Consider the following 23,987-nt stretch of genomic DNA (forward strand, 5'->3'; position numbering starts at 1 on the left):
CAAAATGTCGGTTAGTGCTACAGGGCAAACTATGGGCATGTTTCGGTTGGTAGAAATTACTGCAAAGTATTAGCATTGCTGAATGTTGATTAGTGGTGTAAAATAATGAGCAGGGGTGGTTAAATTACTGTAAGTGTCCGCCAGTCACTGTTAATCTGGGCTATCCTTCCTTACAAAAGCAACCTTTTTTCCATTCTATACAAGTTTTCTTCCAGGAAATGTGTAGTTATCTTGTTTTAAATGGGATGCATTTCTTAGCAAACTTCTGCGACTTTGAATCTATCTATCTATCTATCTATCTATCTATCTATCTATCTATCTATCTATCTATCTATCTATCTATCTATCTATCTATCTATCATCTATCTATCTATCTATCTATCTATCTATCTATCTATCTATCTATCTATCTATCTATCTATCTATCTATCTATCTATCTATCTATCTATCTAGACGCCTACGACTTTGTGCTCTCCTGGCCGTTTCGTTAATGGGATGTATACCGAAATTGTTCATTCGCAGGCTTAAAACGAAGAAACTCATACCAATAAAACGAACACCGAAAGTGCAGAAACACAGCCGAAACAAGAAGTGTTAGGAAGCAATGAAACATAAGAAGCCCCTAAGGAAGCTTATACAGTATTCAGAAACTTGCATGCAAAACTTCCATGTCACCTGCCAATTTTAATGTTAAGAGTTTCGGTGCGTGCATCATACAATCTTTACGCGAAGGAAACAGGTGCGCGCGTTCGTCCTGCTTTGTATATTTCAAACTGCCGTGTAACATACGAGTTTACATTTCATGATACGTGTTTCGAACAACGCTTACGAGAGCATTTATTTGTTGTTTTACAGTTAGAGACAGCCTTAACATCACGTGCCGCTTCGTGTTACTTCTATTTCATCTGCCTCCTGCCTGGCAGCCGTTTTCGAACTAAGGTCACGGTTAAACGAACGAGCTGTATTTCTAACAAAGCTATATAGCAGAAGGATAGCACATATCTTGTTGACCTTGAGCCACATCGCGGGCTCACGGTCAAGAATTATAATAAGAAGATAATAATAATAATAATAATAATAATAATAAATAATAATAATAATATAATAATAATAATAAAATAATAATAATAATATATAATAATAATAATAATAATAATAATAATATAAAACAAATATAGATGTTGTACACATCCAGAAGGAGTATAAAGACACGTGCCTATTTCTGCGGAAATTTGTGAGAAATGGCCCGGGAGGGCCGGTTAGAGCGATGTGGTTACATGGTAACAACATAACATTTCTTTGGTAACGCACAGATGAATCCAATATACAATGCTTGTTCACAGACAATACATAGAAGAAAAAAACGCAAGAAGTGAAAAAGCATATATTGCCTAGAAATTGCCTATAAAAAATGTAAATTTATAAATTGCAGATTAATTTCAACAGCGTTAATGAGCTCACGGAAGAGAACTCTCTTGCTGACCCACAAAAAAATCTAGGAATATAGCCTATACACTTTGATCCGCTTCGCAATATCGGGTAGAAGAACAGGGTGCGTTAAAACGCGTTTTTGTTTTCTCACCACCGACGAGCAAAGTACACCACTTTCAAGTCGTCCCTCCAACTCCAATATGAATTGCACTGTGCAGCGCAGAAAAAAATTCTTTGGCGCGTCGTTTAACATGTTCTTGTTTGCTAATTTCCATTGTCCATTTCAACAATGCGCCTGTGCAGCTCGTTGGCGCATACCTGCGCCTGCCTTCAATAAAATTAGTTGAGAGTTTGCGCCTGCGCTTGTCTTCCTTTGGTTTGTCCTGGTCTCTTGCGCTATTAACGGTGAATATAATGTTAAAATATCAACTAGCCCGACATTACACTCTGTTATAAAAATTACCGGTGCTTGTTCAACGAAAACGAGAAGAAATTATCGATATAACAATGTAAAAGTTTCATGTGAGCGCAAAGTCGCTTTCCTTTAATGCGGGCCGTTTCTAGCGCTCACAATGGCGGTGCACAACACCTCACATATATTCCCGAAATTTACGCCTGAATAGCAAAAAAAAAACGGCAGGAAGTGGAAATTGGAAGCTTGCGATAAAAAAAAATCCGTAAACAGGGGCTGGGTGCTCGAGCCGGACGTTTCGACAAGTGGACTTGTCTTCTTCAAGGCTCCAAGAGGACAAGTTCACTGTCGAAACGTCGGTTCGAACACCCACCCCCTGTTTACGGATTTTTCATCCTGAATAACATGTATGAGAACGACCGCTGTTCCAAATAAGCTACAAACAAACACTCGCAACGCCGCTTCTCCTCACCCTCCCTCTTCGATCGATTATTTGTGCTTGCACATGTGTGCCCCGAAGGCCTTGCGTTCGACTGCTGTAATCGCAAGGCAGGCTGAAGCTCTACCAAGTTCCTTAAATTGGCTAGCTATAACAATGCACCTGATAACATAGGCTGAAATGTTCGTCTTTTCACGCGCCACCTTGGGCGCTTCTTGGAAGAGCCATCCCGCAGTCTTTCATTAGGAATATAAGAACCAGAGGTATCCAGTCTTAATAGGACGAGTTCTTCAACTGTTTCTCACAGATGTGACCGGGAGCTCTGGGAATATACGGCTTTGAGAGACACAAAAATGACAATGAATAACACGGAGTGTCGCGCTGAGCTGCTCAACATTTGCGTGCGCCTCGCATCATGCCTTGAAACCAACGGGGATATCTCTTTTTCCTCCTTCGGGCCCTTTATTGCGAGCCCATTGCGAGGTGTGAGGAAAGCCCCTTCGGGTAGTCTTTGTTGGCGCCTTTTTGCTGACGTCCAATACCTTGCCGTGATTCCCAACTCCCCCTTTCCATCCACCTCTTATCCTCTAATATCTGACATTACTTGCACACCGATAGCTCATACGCTGCTCGTATACGCTTATTTCGTATTTCATCACTGGTTCTCGCCTAAAGCACGTCGTTATACTCGTATGGCAGACAATCGCCGCACTTCGACTAGTTTCTGCACCTCCCCGCATGGTGGTGGCGACGGTGGTCCGTGGGACGACCACCACCGTCACACAACTACCGCGGGCGAAGTTGTATAATACCGCTATTGACCGCCACGCAGAGGGATCGCGATGAGTGGCTGCTGACGGCAAACCTCTCCACTCCCGGCATGGTAATTACAAAGCGTATGCAGATATCCCGGACCAATCGATTCGCCACGCGCCCGACGTACTGACTGTGTTGCAAAGCTCTCGCTATGTGTATGTCTCCTCTGGATCACTTGCCCAAGCCGCCGACGACAACGGCGCGTTCCGAAAGAGTCGATGCTAGTGGAATTGATCCTGCAGTGCATCTTCTGTCTCTCTTCTGCATGCCCGGTTTTTCAGACGCTACGTATAAGCTTGCAGCGCACAGTTTACCCCACAGGGTGTCCAGAATTATCCAGAATTATCCAGAATTGCTTGGTGGAGATTATTGCAGCAGCCTAAGGCTCAGAACAAGGACAAGGTAGCAGGAGTGGGGAGGGGGCCGAGGGAAGGAACTGGGACTCCCTGAAGTTGCGTTGACTGCCAACGAATTCGATGAGCTTCTGCTCGGGCCAAGTATGGTTGCGTATACATGACCCTGTGGTGAAGCAGTGCAGGGCTGCAGGCTGTTTGAATGACACGGCCGTGGGCGAAGTGGCACCTATCATAGCATTAAGAACGGAGGCGCTTGGAACGAATACCGAAGCCTGGCGGATAAAATATGACCTCGTATGCTTAGAACGACACTAAGCGGGAAAGAAAAGAGGATTAGAAATGGAAGTAAATTGCTCAAGGGAATAAATCTTTAACGGCAGTTAGAGAGCAGTAAGAAAGCTAACAACAGAGGAAGGTCATTCAGGCAATGTAGGGCACCCATTCAGAGAGGAAATCATGAGCTAAAGAATCAATGCACCTTACAATGCTTTCCAATAGAAAACAAGCCACTAGATAATGAACGCAACCGCTGTGAAAGAAGACGAAAAAACAGCATATCTGCGCAGCTCAGATATAGGCTTCCAGACGTGGGCAGTTCAGCACGCCTGTGAGGCGGATTTGAGGCAGGCTTTTGACGTTTTAAGCCTGGGCTGGGTGAAACGTCGCCGGACGTTCAACAAACTTATATCCACGCATCCAGTGAGCTGCTCCGTATATTACATTGTTTGGCTTTCAGACAAGCGAAGGCATTCATGTAATTACAAGTCACTATAGTGCGTTTGTCATGCATGTATGTACATTCTGGTTTATATCATGCTAATGATGCGACCGCGATGGCTTGAGGACGTTTGCATCATGCCAATTGTGTTATTCATTTGATGTTATGACACAGATGACATGCATGTCGCGTTCATGTTCGTTATAAACGGACGTCATTCAATGCCCACTTTAGTATACAGCAAGGTAATAGAGCGACCACTGTGACATGATGATTGTACCTTGTCGTGTACGCCAGGATGTATGAGACATTCATATCATCACCTGTCGTATATGCTCTTCGTACACACATGCCATGCCATGCTAATTTTCGCATATAGAAAGTTAGTGAAACGGCCGTGAAAGCACTAAGACCGTATCATGTAAATAGCAGTGCACATCACACGATATTCGTGCCATAACATGTCATTCATGTCGTCACAGCCTCACGTCAATTCACGCCAATGTCCCTATATATCAACTTAAAGAAACTGCCTTCAGAGCACCGGGTGCGCCTAATGTAAGTGACGACGTACATTATATACAGATCATATTATTCATTTTTATGGCCTGTCATTAATATTCGTCATACAATGACATCACGCTAAACCAGTTTTGGTGTACACCAAGTGAGCGAAACGGCTGCGAGAGCACCAAAACCGTTTCATGTATATGATGAGGCGTGCATTTACATGATTTTCATGCTTGCGACTTAAAATTTGTCTTCTTCATACACATCGCATTATGCCGTGCCAATTTTCGCAGATATCAAGTTGACGAGGTGTCCGCGAGAGCACGGTGACCGTGGCATGTAAGTCATCACGTACATGATATGCATGAAATCATTTTTATGACATCTGTTGTTATTTGTTATTCTTCGTCATACACTCATGTTATGCCATGACAATTGTGGTACATATCAATTAGTGAAACAGCCACGATATTATGGCCTGCCATTCGTCTTGTTCATACAATCATGTCAAGCCGTACCATGCGAACGAAATGACCACAACATCAGCAGATAGATAGATAGATAGATAGATAGATAGATAGATAGATAGATAGATAGATAGATAGATAGATAGATAGATAGATAGATAGATAGATAGATAGATAGATAGATAGATAGATAGATAGATAGATAGATAGATAGATAGATAGATAGATAGATAGATAGATAGATAGATAGATAGATAGATAATAGATAGATAGATACGCTTAAAGTGCCTTTGGATTCCTGGTGGGCAAAGAAATTTGCGCGGCAACACCTGGTCCGACTGAAAGCGGTATATCATTTGCTTTTATTTTTCATAACAGCAGAAATGAAGCGTGCGTTTGAGAAAAACGCGGACGAATAATGCTAAATTTTATGGAAATGGTCATCTGCATGAATGCGTATGTGAAAAGCGTGCGCTCCGTGAGGCCTTTTTAATTGTAGATTCGTTGTTTGTTGGGGATGTTTTAACTACCCTTAAATGAAACTTGAGCTGCCCGTATTTTAGTGTTATTTTCAAACTTTTTCAAGCGAAGTTTGGTATGAGTTACAGATTTCGGTGGCGGCAGCGGCGTTGTACGTGAAAGACGCGGCAACGGCGAGTGTACAGAAATGCGGCTCCTGAAGGTGCCCCGGTGCGATTGCACATTGTATGCGCCGCTTTATAATAATTTTTGCCCTCTAGATTGTGGGCTTGTCGGCGATCACCCGCTTCTAATATGACAATCTGATCTTGTATCTATGCAACTTGTCATTTAACATTACCACATTTCATTGCGCCTGGATAAAATGCATGACGGACGTTGTTTCCTGTAGACTGATGTGTTGGGCGGCTTTAAAACATGGAAGAAGGTCCAATTTCCAGCATGAAGAAAGCAAAATTTTAGCATTGTGCAACGCGTTGAAAAAGAAGCAACAAAAGTTGTAAGTCAGGCCGCTCTTTCTTCCTCCATCTTCCCGGTAGAGCAAGGGCTGCTAAAACTTTTATGCCATTCAAACAATGCTTTGATATGGCTGGTGGCGGATATCGCATAGTCTTTCGGGAGAGGAAGAGGATGGACTTTCTTTTATGAAAGCTGGAAAGTATTACTTGGAAGCACATGATACCCTACTATACTCCAGGTGGCCGCATTCATGAGAGGACGTTGGTACACAACTTTCGTCGACTTATCGAAACGTCGGCTCTAGCACCCACTTCCTGTTAATTGAGCGTCTTATATTACACTATCCCGCGTTGTTACGCAGCAGGCTTTGCTGATTAAGGAATATAAATTCCTCGGATTTAAGTGCGCGACCATTGACGATGACCTCTTTCCGAGAGGTTGTGTATCTCGACACGACCAGGCCCATCGAGCTCTGCTGACCCTTATGGGCCAAGCGGATCTTGCCACCCGCTTATAAGTGTTTGTTTTTCTTTGTGTGTGTGTGTTTACCTATTTTTATCCAAGTCTTCGTCAATTTTTTCGTTTACTCTCCTATCTTCTTTCCTCTTTCTCTCCTCCTAACTTCCTTTCCTCTGTCTCCTCCCTCCTCCCGAAAGAGTAGGCAAGCGTTGTGCCCCTATAGGTTGGCAGTTGCCAGCTTGCTCTCTCGCTCTTTTCTCTGTGTCCTTGTGTGTCTATGTGTGCAAATCAAATAAATAAATAAATTATTTTCGCCAAAATCGGCCTCTGTGTAACTCCCGAAGAGCAACAACGTTCAACAAAGTCACGATCATTCCACAAAATAACCGTAATGTTAGCGAAAGTGAAAATTCCAAAAAATGGCCGGGAACGCTGTGACTCGCCGGCGACGGCATATCTTTCACTTCATCGGCGCCGGCTCGGGACATTCTAAGAGCACCCTCGGTAATAAAATTGCAGATATACAGACCACTAAGAAGCGTCACTGAAGAGAACTTCTCCGTAATGTATATAAATACTAGGCCAAGTCTCCGTCTAGTTTATAACATTGCTCACTTTTTGCACTGCAAGCAGGGCGAGGTAATAGCATAAAGAAAATTCCGAGTGCCGGTGCCCTTTTGCTCCGCTCAATCACTCTCTCTTTTCAATGCTCCTCTTCTATCTGTTTCAGTTTCGTTTTCAGTACGCCTGCATGCTTGGAGACGTGAAGCGATGCGTCTTCTCTAGCAGACAGCAACTCTAGCATTCATTGCCAGCGCGCGCGCCTTTCTTTCTGCCCGATACCCTTTGCCATGCGTGTAACCAAGCGCGAGCGGGGGATGCCATCCGCGCAGGCTAGCTGGCGGACCCCGCGCATGACGCTCAGGAGGCAGACGTTGCTGACGTCACAGGGCTAGCGTGACGTCACGACGGGCTTTCCTCTCCACGCTCTCGCCTTTCCCATCCACCAGTACGAGAGAGAATGAAGTGGAGCTCGCATGCACTGTGCTGAAAGGAAAAAAAAAACGAAGGGGTTCTTACTCTTCGTACTTCTCTTCACTGATCTGGCCCGTCCGTCGCGCCCTCACTTCCTCAATTTGCGCTGTCGGCACGAGAGGGCGTCTCTCGAGGTCGCTCGCTCTGTTGCTACGGCCAACCTCGGCGCTCATCGAACCAAGGGTCCGAACCCCGTTCCGACTCTAATTGCTCCCAAGGCGAACCAAAGGAATTTGGGCTCTGCCTGCAAGTGGGGCTCCAACAAAAACATCGCACTTGCGTATTGTTCCTTGTTCGCAGAACCTCGTGCTTCCTTTTGCTCCTTTTTCCGCGTCCGCGTTTTTTCCCTATGTCATGTGCGCGCAAGGCCCGAGCTCATGCCTCACTCACTCAAATGGTGAAAAAGGCTGTTGCATCGCCCTGCAGCACCTCCTCCCTTTACTTTCTTTCTGTATTCGACAATCCTCCGCTCTAGCTCCTCGACCACTACGCGTCTTCCAACTTCGAGCATTATTTCTCTATTCCCGTGACTGCGCTCCCCTCCTCGCAGATTTCACTCCCCTGACTTCTCCAGCCGTCGTCCCAAGCGACACGGAGTGGAGAGGTGTGCTACGGGGAGCCCGACATACTCTCTTCGTTGCGCTTGTAGCGATTGGACGACATTGAATGTAGCGAGCGGCGACCTTGAAGAGGGGTTTCCGAAAATTGAAACGTTGCGTAACAGGACAATCTGTAGTAGCGCGCGCGCGCTATGCAGGTCTACTTCTTTCGTCGCAACAGAGCTCCCGTTTCTATTTAAGCGGTCGCAGGCGTTTCTCCCCTCATACGCTATGCGCGATACATGATAACGGAACACAGAATTTAATCAGCAGTTTGCAGTAATTATTGATTTAGGACACCACAATCACGAGAAGCGCCTTCCATCTGGATCGAGGCGAACAGGGCTCCAACTGCCACGATCACAACCAGCCCCATTGCATAAGTTTCAAAGAGGAGGAGCCCATCGCGTCTGAAAAAAAAAGCTTCAAAAAAGAATCGCTCGACGCCTACTGGCCCCGATCGGGGTTTAAATAGCTGTCTCATTGGGATAATTATGTCGTTGACCTTGACAATCTCAGACCAGGTAATGAACACCGTAATGAAACAGCCGACTGTTTGCAACGTTAAAACACAGACAAACCTCTCAGCAATTCTAGTTTAGTAGTCTTATTAGTAGAAGTATACTCTGACAAAGCACCGCCCCACCACCTCCCTTCCTCCCACAAAACCTCAGTAATGCTATTCATATCTTTCCTTCGCGCAGCCATAACCGGATGTCAAAATCATGCTGCGTCAGCACGAATGTTCGTGCCATATAACACCTCTAAGACACTATGCAATGCCCATTACATGTATGTGGCATGTGTCCTCGATTTTCCTCTCATCCCTTTTATTGTGGTTTGTGATTTGTACATCTGTGTTATTTTAACAGCGAAGCTTGAACGCAGCCGTAATTTGTGCGACCTATCCTGTGTGACCTAACCCGTGCGGCTGCCTATCAGGTATTTTCCCCAGAAATTGGGTAAGAAGAGGGAAGAAATATTACAGAAGGAAAGGCAGGGAGGTTAACCAGTTGGGCATATCCCAGTACTCACCACTGGTCCACTAAAATGAAGGAGGCAACAGTTAGCCCGACAAACGGTCATGTGCCACGAAAATTTGTGCGGCCGTGGGGCGTTAAAGCCGAACATTATAATTATTAAATTTGGGCGGCCTATCAGAAAACTATCATCATCGTGAACGGGTGTGCGTCCCAGAAATTGGGTAAATCCCACTACTCACCATTGGTAAACTAAAAAGAAGAAGGCAACAGTTACCCAACACTAGGGAACGGGAAAGGCAACGGCGGCTGCGAGAAGAACCCGAAGCGATGGAAGGCCTATGACAACGATGACCTGCCCGTACATCTAGGAGGGGTGCGAACGCTTGGTTTCAGCACGAGTTTCTGCCTCCGGAGTTTGGACATCTCTGTCGTGTCTGTGCCTGTCTGTGATTTAACTCGAACTTCTCTGCGCTGAGAATCAACGAAGAAACAACGTAGCATCACCTAGCTAAAGGCCAGGAACGACCTAGAAGCGACCTAGAAACAGCCCTTGTGACCTAGCTAAGGCCTACTAAGAACCTAGAAAAAACCCGATTATTCTTCACAATCGCCCTGTTTCGCTGTGTCAAGCGTTGGACGGCTGTGCAAGCTTCGGCAATTTCCAGCGAAAGCTGTTATGAGATCACAACAACGGCCGTTTTCGGCGCCCCAGTTGCCCGCCGCCGCTGCCGCCGGTGTCCATAAACGCTATCGCGCGAATAAGAAAAAGAGGAAATAAGAAAAAAAATATCCAGGATGGAACGGGGTTCGATCCTGAGCCCTCTGCGTGGGAGCCCAGTATTCTGCCTCGGAGCCTTGCCGGTGCTTGAAGCTGCTTGCAAAAAGACCCTACACATGCTTCATGTCGGGAAGGAACCACATTAAGATATGTAATATAGCGTGGTAGAGACCGAGAAATATAATTCGGAAAGGCAGTGAGGTTCACCAGAACGCAACTATCTGGTTTGGCTACCCTGCATTGGGGAAGGCGTAAGGGGAGTAAAGAAGAGAGGAATGGGATAGGGAGGGAGGGAGGGAGGGAGGGAGGGAGGGAGGAGGGAAGCGCAGGCACGCACACACACACACACACACACACACACACACACACACACACACACACAAAACACACACACCACACACACATACACACACACACAAACACAAACGCGCGCGCGCGCGCGCGCGCGCGAGTGTCACAGTCGTTCAACGAGGCCAGTCGCTCGCAGAACTTCAACAGCGCCTTCGTTGGTTTCTGGCGTGAAGCTCGATCTTTCCGACATTGCAAGATTGACTGCTCAGAAAACAGCTGGTCGTCGAGGCAAGCAAACACTGCTGAGAGGGACTGAGAGCGTGGTAGAAGAGTAAAGTAACAACCAGGCGTCAACACTGCGAATTCCGTAATGAGCCGGCACAAATGCAAATGCGCAACGAATGGGTTGGTAATTGATTCCAACCCATTACAAAGGGCTTCTGCAATAATTCTTCATCGTCATCCGACACAGCATCAACAAAGTTCACAGAAGGCCTTCCAGGTGTTTAGAGAGTACCACGGTTCTCCGCAGATTGACGAAAAATGGCATAGTGGCAGCTCCCTACGTCACGAAAAATATGATGGTTGTGCACCAGGGGCGTAGCCAAGGGGGGGGGGGTTCAAACCCCCCCCCGAAATTTTTCAGTTTTGCTTTCGTATATAGGCACGCACACATACAAACGCACGCACGAACATACATAACGTATGGTTGAACCCCCCCCCCCATCCGAAAAAAATTTCTGGTTACGCCCCTGTTGTGCACTTCTGTTGGTTGCCAAAAAGCCCACAAGGCCCCATGATCTATTTCCTCAGGGTCTCAATAAAGTTCTTTCGCTCTCTCTCTCATCTTTTCACGTGAGCGTATGCTTATAGCGTGGTGGGAGAGCGAAATAACGACCGGGCGTCACACAATGCGAATTACGTAACGAGTGGGTCGCTTAAAGCTTCCAACCCATTACAAAGGGCTCCACCATAATTCTTGGGGGTCCACCAAAGGGCTCCACCATAAAGGGCTCCACCATAATAGATGTGTAGCTGGTACCTCGCTTCTATGACGAATAATGGCGTAGTGGGTACCTTGCTGGCGTACTTGTATTAGTAGCCCCAGAGGGTTTATATGACTGTGCTGCGGTTTCTATGTAGGCCTAGTGTTTTTTTATGTGCAATAAGCACGCGAGCTTACCTCTATTATTTCGTGCATTTCATGCGCTTGCGCGCATATGTGCATATTTTTTCAGTGATTGTCGTTTCTAATGTGTTTCCCAGCATCGTTTGCAGCTACGTCTTGTGTGCTACCCATATTCCAAACTCAACATAATCGGGATACGCTGACTTGTTATGCGTTGTATTTTGCGGTGTCGTACGTGTCATTCCCCCGATCTCTAATGAAACACTCCCGCCATTGCTCATTCTTGCTTGTTTTATTGAGTCGATTAATTAATCAATCTTCTACCATTTGCAAACCAGAGAGAGGGATAGAGCGAGACAGACAATGAACATTTATGGACTACCCAGAAAATAGGTCCGGATTACGAAGCTTCAGGAAAGCGTCCTCAGCGCAGCAGGTATTTTACCTAAATCTGCTTGTTAGTCATGCTGTACAATGTCGGTGCCTTGATGGCGACATTAACGCATCCACTCGATAACATTGCTGTAGAGCCATGACATCACATAAACCCACAAACTGAAAATTTAGTCCAATGCATATCGAACCGTCCTTCATTCAAAATGCAGAAAAAAACAATTACTGTTGCCTCTCGAAGCGTGGCAGTAATGCAATAAGCATCATCATAAAACAGCGCGCACACAACCATACAACACACAACACACGACCCACACCACACACACACACACACACACTATATATATATATATATATGTGTGTGGGTGTGTGATATATATATATATATATATGTGTGTGTGTGTATATATATTATATATATATATATATAATAGTATATATATATATATATATATATGTTGGGACCTAGAAAAGAAGAGAAAGAGGAAGCGGAGAAGCGACCCACTACGCACGTGTTTTTCTTCTTCTTCGGATTCTATGTCGCCATTAAAGCGATCGTAGTTCATTCTACTACGCATTGAGTATTATTGCCGTGTGCCACAGGATTGGCTATGTCGTGCCATAACATATGGTGCCGAAAACCCGGGATCTGCGGCTAATCGGCGACACGGACGGCAGCATCGACAAGAACGATTTCTCTGAGGAATAATCGCGGTGCTTGGTAAGACTCGTCGGTGGCCGCGACCAGCTACGTCAACGAGTGGACGCAAGCCCAAGGTTTCCTGTTAGTACACTGCAGCAATGGATCGTTTGAAGCAGAAGAGATCATCGGCACGAGCTCAGAATACCAAGATAATCAACGAGGGCGACAGCTATTTTGGAAAGCGACAGCGTTGACAGAGCGACAATCATCGCATTGAAGGAGCGGCTGACATCCAGCAATGAAAAGCTGAAGAAGATATCGGACGAAATGGAAGACCACATTCCAACAGAGGAGCTCGCGTCTGAATATGCCGCAGCAGCAGACTACGAAGACCAAGCGGTAGCGACACTTGCACGTCTACAGTGCCGAATCGAAGACATCAACAACGCGCAGAGAGCCGTCGACGCTGGAAATTCAGCAAGTACCGTCCATGCTCCTACGAATGTCGGCAATGCACATATTGGACCCCGCCTACCTCGACTGGAGATCAAGCCGTTTAACGGAAACATACGGGAGTGGACGGCTTTCTGGGAGCAGTTTGAAGGCACCGTGCATTCAAATGCGACGCTAAGCGAGACGGACAAGTTCCATTACCTTCGGAATTACCTGAGAGGAGAAGCTGCTGCAGCAATCGCTGGATTTGCGACTACAAGCGCATGCTACGGAAATGCAGTTCAGCTACTAAAAGACAGATATGGAGATAAACGGCAAATAGAGCAACATCACCTACGAGCCTTGAGAGACATTCGATGCGTGAGACTGGCGTCTGACGTACAACAGCTGCGCACTCTATACGACCAAGTCCAGATGAACATGCGTGGTCTCGACGCTCTCGGGGTGCCGACAAGCAGCTTTTCTGCGATGCTCTATGACATTCTACTAAAAGCACTGGCCGCAAGATATCGTCATTTCTTTTCACCGCCAGCGCCGTATAAGTGAAGTCATGCTCCGAACATCGGTTGCTACAAACGAAGAAACAGTGTCATCGTGTCAGGAGCTCGAGAGCTTGCTACAGTTTACCCGCATCGAAATCGAAAGCCGAGAGCGATCAGGGACACAAGAATCGTCAGAACGCACTCACAACCGCAAGCATATTCCATCGGCATCTGTGCTGCATACCGCGCATACGGGAAAGCCGAAATATGGTGAGTGCTTCTTCTGCAAATCCCTGAGACATGAAACGGAGGTTTGCGACAGTTCTCTAACGCTCGAAGAGAAGAAAGATAGACTAGGCAAAACATGAGGTGCTATAAATGCACTATACCGGGGCACCTAGCCAGAGATTGCCGAAGACGCATACAGTGCCTTTCATGTAAAAAAAGGCACGCAACAACTATGTGCAAACCCAAACGCCAATGAAAAGAGTACTAGGAAATTGAACACAACGACAGCATGCGTTAACGAAACGCAGTCATATCAGAACGAAAGATCAACTGCCGTAACGAGCTGCCAACTTGACGAAGGTGTACATCTTCAAACCTTTCGTTCTTGGGTGGGAAGAGAAGATAAGGCTTGCTACATAAGAGGAATCTTAGACAGCGGCAGCCACGTTCATTTATAAAGGAAGAACTCGCTACACGTTTGCAGTTGAAAGTATCGGAGAAACGAAGCTGGCAATCAACACGTTTGCGTCTGAAGTACCTTCCCAACCACGACGAAGTAAAATAGTCGAAGTGCACGTGAGAAGTCAGTTTGGAGACAAAGAACAGGTCATCGAAGCTATCACGATACCAGTAATCTGTCAAGATGTCGCAGTGACAAATACTGACTGTTCCTTTAGCAAGAACCTTCGTGAACTGAAGATGGTATTAGCGGACGAGCTTACCATTCCTATAGCGCAAGCCGAGCCTGGAATAAGTCTGCTTATTGGATCAGACCAAATATGGAAGATCATAACCGGTGAAGTCATCAGAAGCCAAGAAATTGAAGGACTAGTGGCTATTAACACTATATTGGGTTGGACACTACAAGGACCTGTGAAGAAAAGGAGCTTTGTTCAAAGCACATCCAGAGTGATTGGTATGTGTATTAAGAACAGATATACGTTCACAATCGGAGATTAATGATGATCTGCAGTCCTTTTTGACTGTGGATGTTAGGGGCATCTCCCCAGAGGAAGAACAGCTAACTTCTTCAACCACGTTGTCCAGGTTCCTAGAGAATATTGTCAAGAAGGATCGACGGTACGAAGTTGCAGTGCCGTGCAAAGAACCTGACATAGAATTAATTGAAGACAACTACCTCGTCGCACGTAACCGCCTTCAGAGCCTTGTACGACGACTATCAACCAAAAAAGGCCTGCTGGAACGGTGCGACCATGCCATTCGACAGTACGCTGACTCGGGACACGCGGAAGTAGTCTCCAAAGGAAACCCAATGATGAGCGTACATATTACATGCCGCACCGAGAAGTTATCCGTGAGGACTCTCTCACTACGAAGCTGAGGGTGGTATTTGATGCCTCGTCGCATGCAAAAGAGACCAAAAATCGCTGAATGATTGCCTACAAACCGGGCCGAACTTGAATCCTCAGCTGCTACAAGTCCTCATGCGATTCGCTGGTACAAAGTACCAATGACTGCAGACATAGAAAAAGCGTTTCTGCAGGTTGGTGTTAGACCACAAGACAGAGATCTCTTCAGGTTCTTGTGGTTTGCTGAGAAGCCGACGTTACCATTCAGGGAAGACGACATACAGGTCTGGCGAATGACAAGAGTACCTTTCGGATCGACGTCAAGTTCATTCATGCTTACAGCGACCATTCAACATCACCTCAAAACAGGTGTAGACAACGAGCAGCACGGAGTGGCCCAACTACTTGCAAAGTCATTCTATGTAGATGATTTGCTGATTGGGGCGAATAACTTACAAGCAGCTGTAGAGCTTTACGCCACCACAAAGGCAATAATGAATGACGCTGGAATGCCACTCAGAAAATGGACAACAAGTTGTCAAGAGCTGCAGGACATATTCGACTCAAACGAACCAGCTATACCTAACCGCAGCGGACAAACGTCAACCACAACAAAAGTCCTCGGAATGACATGGAACATGGAGACCGACAGCCTTACTTACAGCTCTCAAAATATCTTGTCATTCCTGGAGAAGGCTCAAGATACAAAGCGCTTTCTTCTGGACCGAATCAAAGAGACCGACTTCCAGTCGTTCATCACGACACAGCGGATTAAATGGAAATTCATAGTAGATGCGGCGCCGTGGTGGGGCGGTTGGTGGGAAAGACTGATTAGATCAGTGGTCTCTACGAAAAGTCCTCGGACGAAACAGCCTTTTTGCTGAAGAACTCGGTACGCTACTTACCGAGGTCGAAGCTGTGGTTAATTCCCGACCGCTTACTTACGCCTGCCTCGAAGCTGGTGAGCCATCCGCGATTACGCCAGCACATTTTCTTATAGGCCAACAATTTACCACTTTGCCGGATGGTGATTCAACAGAAGATTCAGTGAACCACAGCGGTGCGAAGGAATATTCACGGCGTTTACAACACCGCCAAAGTTTGTTGGATCATTTTTGGAGACGTTGGAAGCACGAGTATATTCTCACTCTACCATCTGCACATCATTCTCCTGGATCTTCTTCCCGCATCCTAGCAGTTGGAGACATCGTTATTGTGGACACACCCAACAAAGCGAAGTTTATGTGGCCTCTGGCAAAAGTTGAAGAAGTTTACCTCGGCAATGACAGAATTGTTCGCGCTTGCTTGTTACTCCTGGGTAGCGGAAAAGTTTTGAAAAGACCCGCGCAGAATATATACTACATGGAGATCGGCGCTACCAAAACTGAGGCCCCGGAAGATGTTGGGACCTAGAAAAGAAGAGAAAGAGGAAGCGGAGAAGCGACCCACTACGCACGTGTTTTTCTTCTTCTTCGGATTCTATGTCGCCATTAAAGCGATCGTAGTTCATTCTACTACGCATTGAGTATTTATTGCCGTGTGCCACAGGATTGGCTATGTCGTGCCATAACAACAACGATTAAGCCTCTACGCTTCAAAAGGCTGTTGCTGCCATGGCTCACTTTTCTGTTCAACGCTAAGCCGCTTTCCATACCGTTAGTAGCCGCGTATTTTTGCCAGTCTTCCTCCTCAGCTTGCACGTTTTACACGGTCCTTCTCGCGCGCCGTGTTCACTCTGAATAACTGCAACGGGCTAATATACAGGGTATATATATATACGAAGGGAATTTTGAGGGTTCGTTTCTTTTTTTGATACAATCTGAGTGAAAACCAGCAGATAATGAAGCCAGGACACACACACACACACACACACACACACACACACACACACCACACACACACACACACACACACACACACACACACACACATATATATATATATATATATATATATATATATATATATATATATATATATATATATAGATATATATATATATATATATATATATATATATATACCGGCCTTCGTAAGAGTTACGAAGGCCGGTTAATTATCAGTTGCTTTTGTCTATAAATTGTGTGTGTCTTTTTTCCCACATATTCGGGTTTAGCGCGAATACTCAGTCCGACTATTTATGTATTTATACATAGTTGTGTGTGTGCATACATGCAACTCATTCAACGTTAACACAATAATTTATTTAATTAACACGGGAACTGCGGTATGAGGTTTTGTCTTGCTCCCTCTCCTTATATATATATATATATATATATATATATATATATATATAGAGAGAGAGAGAGAGAGAGAGCAAGAAAAAACCTCATACCGTAGTTCCCGTGTTAATTAAATAATTTAATGAGTTAACGTGCCGGGGCTGCTGCTATACAACGTCCACTTAAACAGCTCACACTGTTTTCATGTGCTGGCTCTCCTGTAATGCAACACGACTTGCCCATCCGCTGTGGCGCAATTAACAGCAGCTCACAAGAAACAAGGAAAGGACAATACAACAGACAAAAGGCTAAGCGCATACTGAACATTTCAACGGGGCGATACGAAATGCGGCGGACATTGTCTCTGGTAGGATTTACGAGATTTTTTTTTTCTAAACTATTAGCAGGAAGCAGTGATTGCTCGTGCTCCAAACTCAATTACTCTTCGCACAACGATAAGCGCAGCGTATATTTAAAGCATTTTACTGTCCACTTATTTATTTAATTATATATTCCTTATTTTTGTTCAAGCTATGCAATTTCGCAGAACCAACAAAGCTTCGTGTCTGTATGCGAAGTGTCTGGTTTTGTGTTTCCGCGCGCAGCGACATCCTTTTATATCATCCACTTTATTTTATTATACGTTCCCCTCTAGCAACACTAACGGAATTGATAAGGCCTTCAACGCTAAGCAAGCGCTATAGCTTTAATGAAAATACGACGCTAGCTACGCAATATCTGCTTGCGCGGGATCTTCATGCGCAGCAGAATGACGATTGTCAATCTGCGAATCTTATGCCCCACAATTTTGCGCAGCCATGATTTACGTGGAAACTATGCTCTAGCAGTCCCTTTTTAACACGAAAGCCTTAGATGCTCCATGAAACGCGAAAATTGACTGTCGGCGGCGTCCACACGAGTGATGCGAAAAATCACCGCCTGATGACGTTACCGTGTGCGGTGAGCGCGACGTCACTGGTTACCAAAAATCGTGACGTCATCATAACGCATTACCACGTAGTCGTGAGGTCACTTGATGACGTCGTCGCGTGGCATCATCGCTTGGTCAGCGGTGGACCAATCACAGAGGCAGTGCAAAACCAGGTAAGGTGCAGAAAGTTTGCAATGCCTCTGATCTTGAAGGTAGTGCAAAACCGCGTTAGGTAAAGAAAGCTTTCGGAGGAGGGGCGGGGGAGGATGAATACATCGACTGATAAGAAGAAGAAGAAGAAGATGATGATGGTTTTCGCCTTCGAGTCGTCTTAACCGAATGCAAAATGAACCCTGCGAGGTTTCCTTTTTCTTTTCCTGCAAAGCCTTTTATATACCTGTTACTGGTGACTCACCGGTTTGCACCGTTCGAGGCACGTGACCACTTCTGCCTCGAGTTCCAGCGTGCTGCTCCCGGTGAACGCGAACGCCTCGAGGTAGCTCTCCAGGGATTTGCTGTGAGAGTCGATGGTTCGAATCTCACGCATCATCTTCGCCTCCACGGGACACCTGCGTCAGTATATACGCGCAGGTATGCGCGTGCATTGCATTTACAGGGCCGCTACTTGATGGACCGATAAATGTGCACGTGATAAAGAAATACCTTATTGAGAACCCTTAATGTTACCTTAACGGTATCCGATAAGTCTGACAGTTGTTTTCTCTGGTGGATTGACTAGCAGTTTACTGTTTCGTGAATAGTTATAGGTCCCTGCACCGTAGAGGGCCGAGAACTTGTGAAGCTGTCTGGTGAGCAGAAGTTTTTTTCCCGCATATTTGTGTACATAGACACGTGGATGAATGAACTGACTGAAGGACTGATTGATTGATTGATTGATTGATTGATTGATTGATTGATTGATTGATTGATTGATTGATTGATTGATTGATTGATTGATTGATTTGTGATAGACGCTTCCATAGTACGGAACAAAGACGAGCACAAAAAGCCACGTTAAAAAGTCGCGCACGAGTGCACTTTTTTTCATTATTTGGGCATATTTATTCCGTCAGTAAGTAAACACAGTGCCGTGGCGTACTCACCCTGTTTTGTCTATGAGCGTCAGATTCGTGGACCCCGTTCCGTCGCGGGCGATCAGGTTCTTGATGAAGATGCCGTACGTGTCTGGAAAGCAGCAAAAACAAAATTTTACGCCGCGAAACTGTCAGAGTTAAAGAAATACATATAAGTGCTTAATCACACCATTGGTGCGAACCAATGGGATTGACGTTAGCTTCGCTGTATAGCGAAGCCGTGTGGACAACTTGCGAACGTATAGCTTAGCAAAAATTCGTTCCTTGGTTAGTTGACTCATAACCTTAAATTCTGGATAACACGGATTCAACACAAGACTAGCGCTTGTCCCGTGCATCAATGTTCTTTTTTTGTCCTAGCTATGAATCCGCACTATCCGTTATACAAACCTCGTGAAGGGATGGTTTAACTGTAAGCTTCCCTGCCTTTTTTAACACCATTCACGAATACTTCGCACAGGCCACAGAGCACTCATGAACCATAAAACGAGGAAAATTTCGACGACGTGACGAACCTCACAGCTCACCATAGAGAACCGCCAGCCGCGGACGCTGCGCGGTGTACACAGATTGGGGTACTCGTGATCACGGCGATACCGTGACTACATCTCACGAGAGGGCTGGTTGACCTTCACAAGTCCAACGCTTCCTGAAGTTCAAGCTACAAGATACTCTATCAGGCGCGGCGCCAGAGTTGTTATCCTGGAAGTGGAGTGGGGGAAGGGGCAGCTGCGAAGAGATCCCTCTGGGCAAGGGCATCTCTAAAGTACTGACCCGAACTTTTAGTTCAATTGCTGTAATCAAACCAGTGGTGTCGAGAACCCTAGAAAGAGCGCAGTAGTGTCTTGGAAAGCACTGAATATATATTTTTATTACCGCTGCCTTAAAAAATCCCTTTGGGTTTCGATATCGTGGGCATGGCTTTACTGTGACGTGTAAACAGAGTCTGACGTAGAACTAAGACACGTGGTGCAGCATCTCGTGGCGTACTAGCAGCAGCTCTGGCGTCTGCTGTTAGATGCACGTGGCGAACGTAAACTGCGATGAGTGAATTGTCGTCCAGCGACTCCGACAGCGATTTAGGTCGCGTGCACGACGCAGCGTTTAACTGTGTTCACTCGTCAAAATAATGTCCACTGCGGCGGGGCTGGCTAGCAGACGCTGGGCGAAGACAAATTTAAAATCGAACTGAAACATTTTATACGTGTTGTCTGGCACCAGTGTGTAAAAAAGAGCGTCAACACTGCATACCAAGGAAACGAGAAATGTCCTTCCTGCGTCGTCTCAAAATAGCGCCAGTACTCCCTTAAAGGGACACTAAAGAGCGAAACGATTTTTCTCATATTAGTAAAGTACTCTTTCACGATACCAAAAACACCACGCTTGCTGCGAGAAGACGCTTAGTAAGCGAAAAAACACGCAAAAGTAAAATGTGGGTGGCGACGCCACCTTGAAGTTTCCGCACCATTCGCAGTGACGCCACATGTTTTGACGGCGCCTACTAGGGACTACGTAGTTCCTAATCGGTAAAAATGAAGTACATTGTCCTCTGAAGGGGCCATAGACTTAACATACCAAGTTTGGGGTCCTTTTGTTGAGCCAATGGCGCCAAAATACGATAAATACACTTCGAAATCTGTGACGTCACGCGGGGAGATTTCGGCGCGAAATTTAAAAATGAAACGTTGAACTTGATCTTCTCCTCTGTTAATAAACCTATGATGGCAAAACTAACGACATTAGAGTTCTCAAAGCACAATTTATCGATCTACACCTATTCATTGTTTCTCTTTAGTGTCCCTTTAAAGGAGCATTAAAGGAGGTCCATAAGCATATATTCAAGGAGCTTCTCATGGGCCCTCCAAAGTTGGGGCTAGAAATCTTACACAAATGCCAGAATTTTTTTTTCGGAAATGTCCTAAGCTGAACATGGCTTCAAGAGTGATCCGAGTGATCAATACCTCGAAGGCAAGGGCCGTTGAGAACGCTCACCTTCTTCGGACATGCGCACTTGTACGCGTACCAGCTCGCCCAGCGACACCGATTCGCGTTCGTTGCCTCGCATGTCCAGGATGTGCAGTGACAACTCCGGCAGGGGCGGCTTTCCCCGGCTGTGGTCGGTCTGTCTCGGGTCCCTGAGGTGCAACGGTACGAAGATTAAGTGGTACCCTATCAGTAGTGACCACAAGCGCAGCACCTCCTTTTTTAAGAATACATTTCAAGGGACTACAGTGCCGTTTAAGCACTTATTAAAAAAAAAAAAAACGATGGGAATTACGAGATATGTACGATCAGAAGGAGATCCTGTAGTTAGAAATTGAACTGGGAACTCCTGTGAAACCTCTACGATGAACAAATTATTTATTTATTTATTTATTTATTTATTTATTTATTTATTTATTTATTTATTTATTTATTTATTTATTTATTTATTTATTTATTTATTTATTTATTTATTTATTTATTTATTTATTTATTTATTTATTTATTTATTTATTTATTTATTTATTTATTTATTTATTTATTTATACACTACTGGTAGCCTCTAACTGTGGCTGTAAGCAGGAGTGGGTGTAACAAGTACAAAACGAAGTGAATAAATCAAGATACAACAATCGTGCCACAACAATGGTTTCACAAGAACAAGAAAAGAAAGAGCGCTCCACACGAGCAAGATACAAGCCGTATACGCAACTTTTCAAGCACTGGTACGCGCAAACTGATTGCAAAGAGATATGACAGTATTTCATTTCACGTAAAAAAACAACAACAAAAATAGTGGAGACGCGACAGCCACATCACGTCAACTAAAAGGGGGTTAAACAAAAGGGTTACAATGCGGTCTAATGAAAAACGAAACAAATAAGTGTAAAGCATATGGACAGCGTTCTATACTACTATGGTCGTAAATGATTATGAAAGCGATTACAACTGAAGAATCTGTACAAAAGAATCAGAAAAGAATGATGAAATTTGGTGCAGCGCTCAGAAGCAGGGCAAAGGAAGGAAGAAACAGCGAGAACAATTCCTTCGTCCTACTCGTGAGCGCTACAGAAATTTTCATCATGAACATCAACCAACTCAGCTTTTCATCTTAATGAACAAGATCTTGTGACCGTGGTACCGCGCATCACAGCTACGAAAAGCAAGCGAAGCGCTGCTGCGATTCCTCAAAGATATATCGGATCAATTGACTATCTGTGACATCGATGCGGAGTTGTTACTACGTCGGCGGCACCGACAGTGTTAATTTTTTGTCTAAAGGGGGGTGCCGGTTATTTGTGGCGCTCTTTCCCTCAGGATGGCCAAGACCACTCGAAAGATACAGGACAGAAATACTTAGAAAAGACTAGCAAAACACGAATATACTTAGTAAAGACTTGCAAGACATGAAATACTTAGAAAAGACTCGCACAACGCAGAAATACTTAGAAAAATCGTACATTACAATGGAAGGCTATAGCCGGACGAAAAGGGACTTGAGCTGCGCTGTTTTGAAGGCTGTCAAAGAGTGAAGCTGGCTGCATTTTTTTTTATTTTCCCCTCTCAAACCCTTCCTTACCTTCCTCGTGAAGGGTAGCTCAGCCCTGGTTAACCTCAATGCCTTTCTGCTATCCTTGCTTTAATACTTTAAACCCTTTCCACCAGTGCAGGGTAGCAAACCGGACGCTCGTCTGGTTAACCTCCCTGCCTTTCATTGCTTCTCTCTCTTCTGCTTAGCCTAGCTTTTATAATTCGCTTCATCGACGCTGCCGGCCTCGGCGAGCGGCTTTAAACCCAACACTCCACGTAGTGCAGTTCAACCCTCGCCCTACCTTCCCGCAAGCTCACCATTTGTGTCTTTCCTCCTCTCTCTCTCCTTTTCATCCCCTTTCCCCGTGTGTGTACCGGTTGAGGTGTCCTCTTCGAGAGACAGTTATCGTGCACACCAAACCCCACTTCTTATTTCTGAACAGAATCACCTATATATTGAAGACTCACGTTTTGCCTCTTGATTGACACAAGGTTGGGATACTTACGAGACCTTGGCGGACGCGAACTCAGTCTTGTTGCCGACGTCGAAAGTGCATGAGACGCCGATGGCCTTGTCCATCGCCGTGACCACCTGGTCGTTGCTCTGAATGACCAACACGTTGGCGAAGTGACCCTCGGCCTGCGGGAGAGCGCACGCTATTATAGCAAGTTGTCGTCGCGCACCCGGCAACAAAAATTTACGGAACGTGGGCTACAATGCAAATGTGAATTTAAGTTCTGTTATTGCATAGCGGTTCTAATGTAGAAAGCAAATGTGTAGGTCGCAGGGGATGTTACAGGCTGGAACACCTAATTGTAGGTTATGTTCTCAGATAAAGCGGGAATAATGCTTTTCCTGAAATTTCAGGTCCTGAGAAATTTTTGCTGGAGGGTCTACAGCGCCCTCTCTCCCCATAGGGAGAGGGCGCGGCGTCGCGTCAAAAGGTCACGCGCTGGGACGCTACAACGCGTACGTGGGGTCAGGCCTTAACGGTGAGGGCGAGAGCGTTTGTGACGCATGGTGACGGCATCCGGTGAACAGTCGTCCAGTCTGTGGGTCTCGGCGGCGCCGGCGGTGCGCTGCAATCCTTCGTGAGGCTCGCCCACCAGCTGCAGACGTTTCGCGCGGCGCAGCACGTTAGCGCAGTGTTTTGAAACCGTGGCAAACAGCGCTCCGCCGGCGCCACCGAGAACCACCGACTCGACGGTTGTCTACCGAATGCAATCACCATGTGTCACGAACGCTCTCACCCTCACCTTCATCGCCAGAAGCCACGCGCTCTGAGTGCCGCGTTTTGATTGCCGAGCACTGTACTTTGATAATGAAGCTCCCAATACGTATGCGCTCCACTAAT

The 23,987-nt window shown here is 45.6% G+C and overlaps 1 protein-coding gene across 4 annotated transcripts in view; it reads right to left on the reverse strand.

Annotated features, from left to right (window-relative positions):
* LOC119404743 (uncharacterized) overlaps window positions 1-23,987 on the reverse strand; it is a 153,672-nt gene that overhangs the window by 43,674 nt on the left and 86,011 nt on the right. For 2 of the 4 annotated variants that reach the window (XM_049418999.1, XM_037671411.2), the window contains exons 10-13: window positions 23,139-23,272; window positions 21,112-21,254; window positions 19,129-19,210; window positions 18,441-18,594 (exon numbers count right to left, since the gene is read on the reverse strand). In XM_049418999.1, coding sequence (XP_049274956.1) covers window positions 18,441-18,594; window positions 19,129-19,210; window positions 21,112-21,254; window positions 23,139-23,272 — 513 coding nt within the window. The remainder of the gene's footprint in view (window positions 1-18,440; window positions 18,595-19,128; window positions 19,211-21,111; window positions 21,255-23,138; window positions 23,273-23,987) is intronic. The other 2 variants (XM_049418998.1, XM_049418997.1) reach the window with 2 other exon arrangements.

This window comes from Rhipicephalus sanguineus, chromosome 9, assembly GCF_013339695.2.
Source record: "Rhipicephalus sanguineus isolate Rsan-2018 chromosome 9, BIME_Rsan_1.4, whole genome shotgun sequence".
In the NCBI taxonomy this organism is placed as follows: Eukaryota; Metazoa; Arthropoda; class Arachnida; order Ixodida; family Ixodidae; genus Rhipicephalus; species Rhipicephalus sanguineus.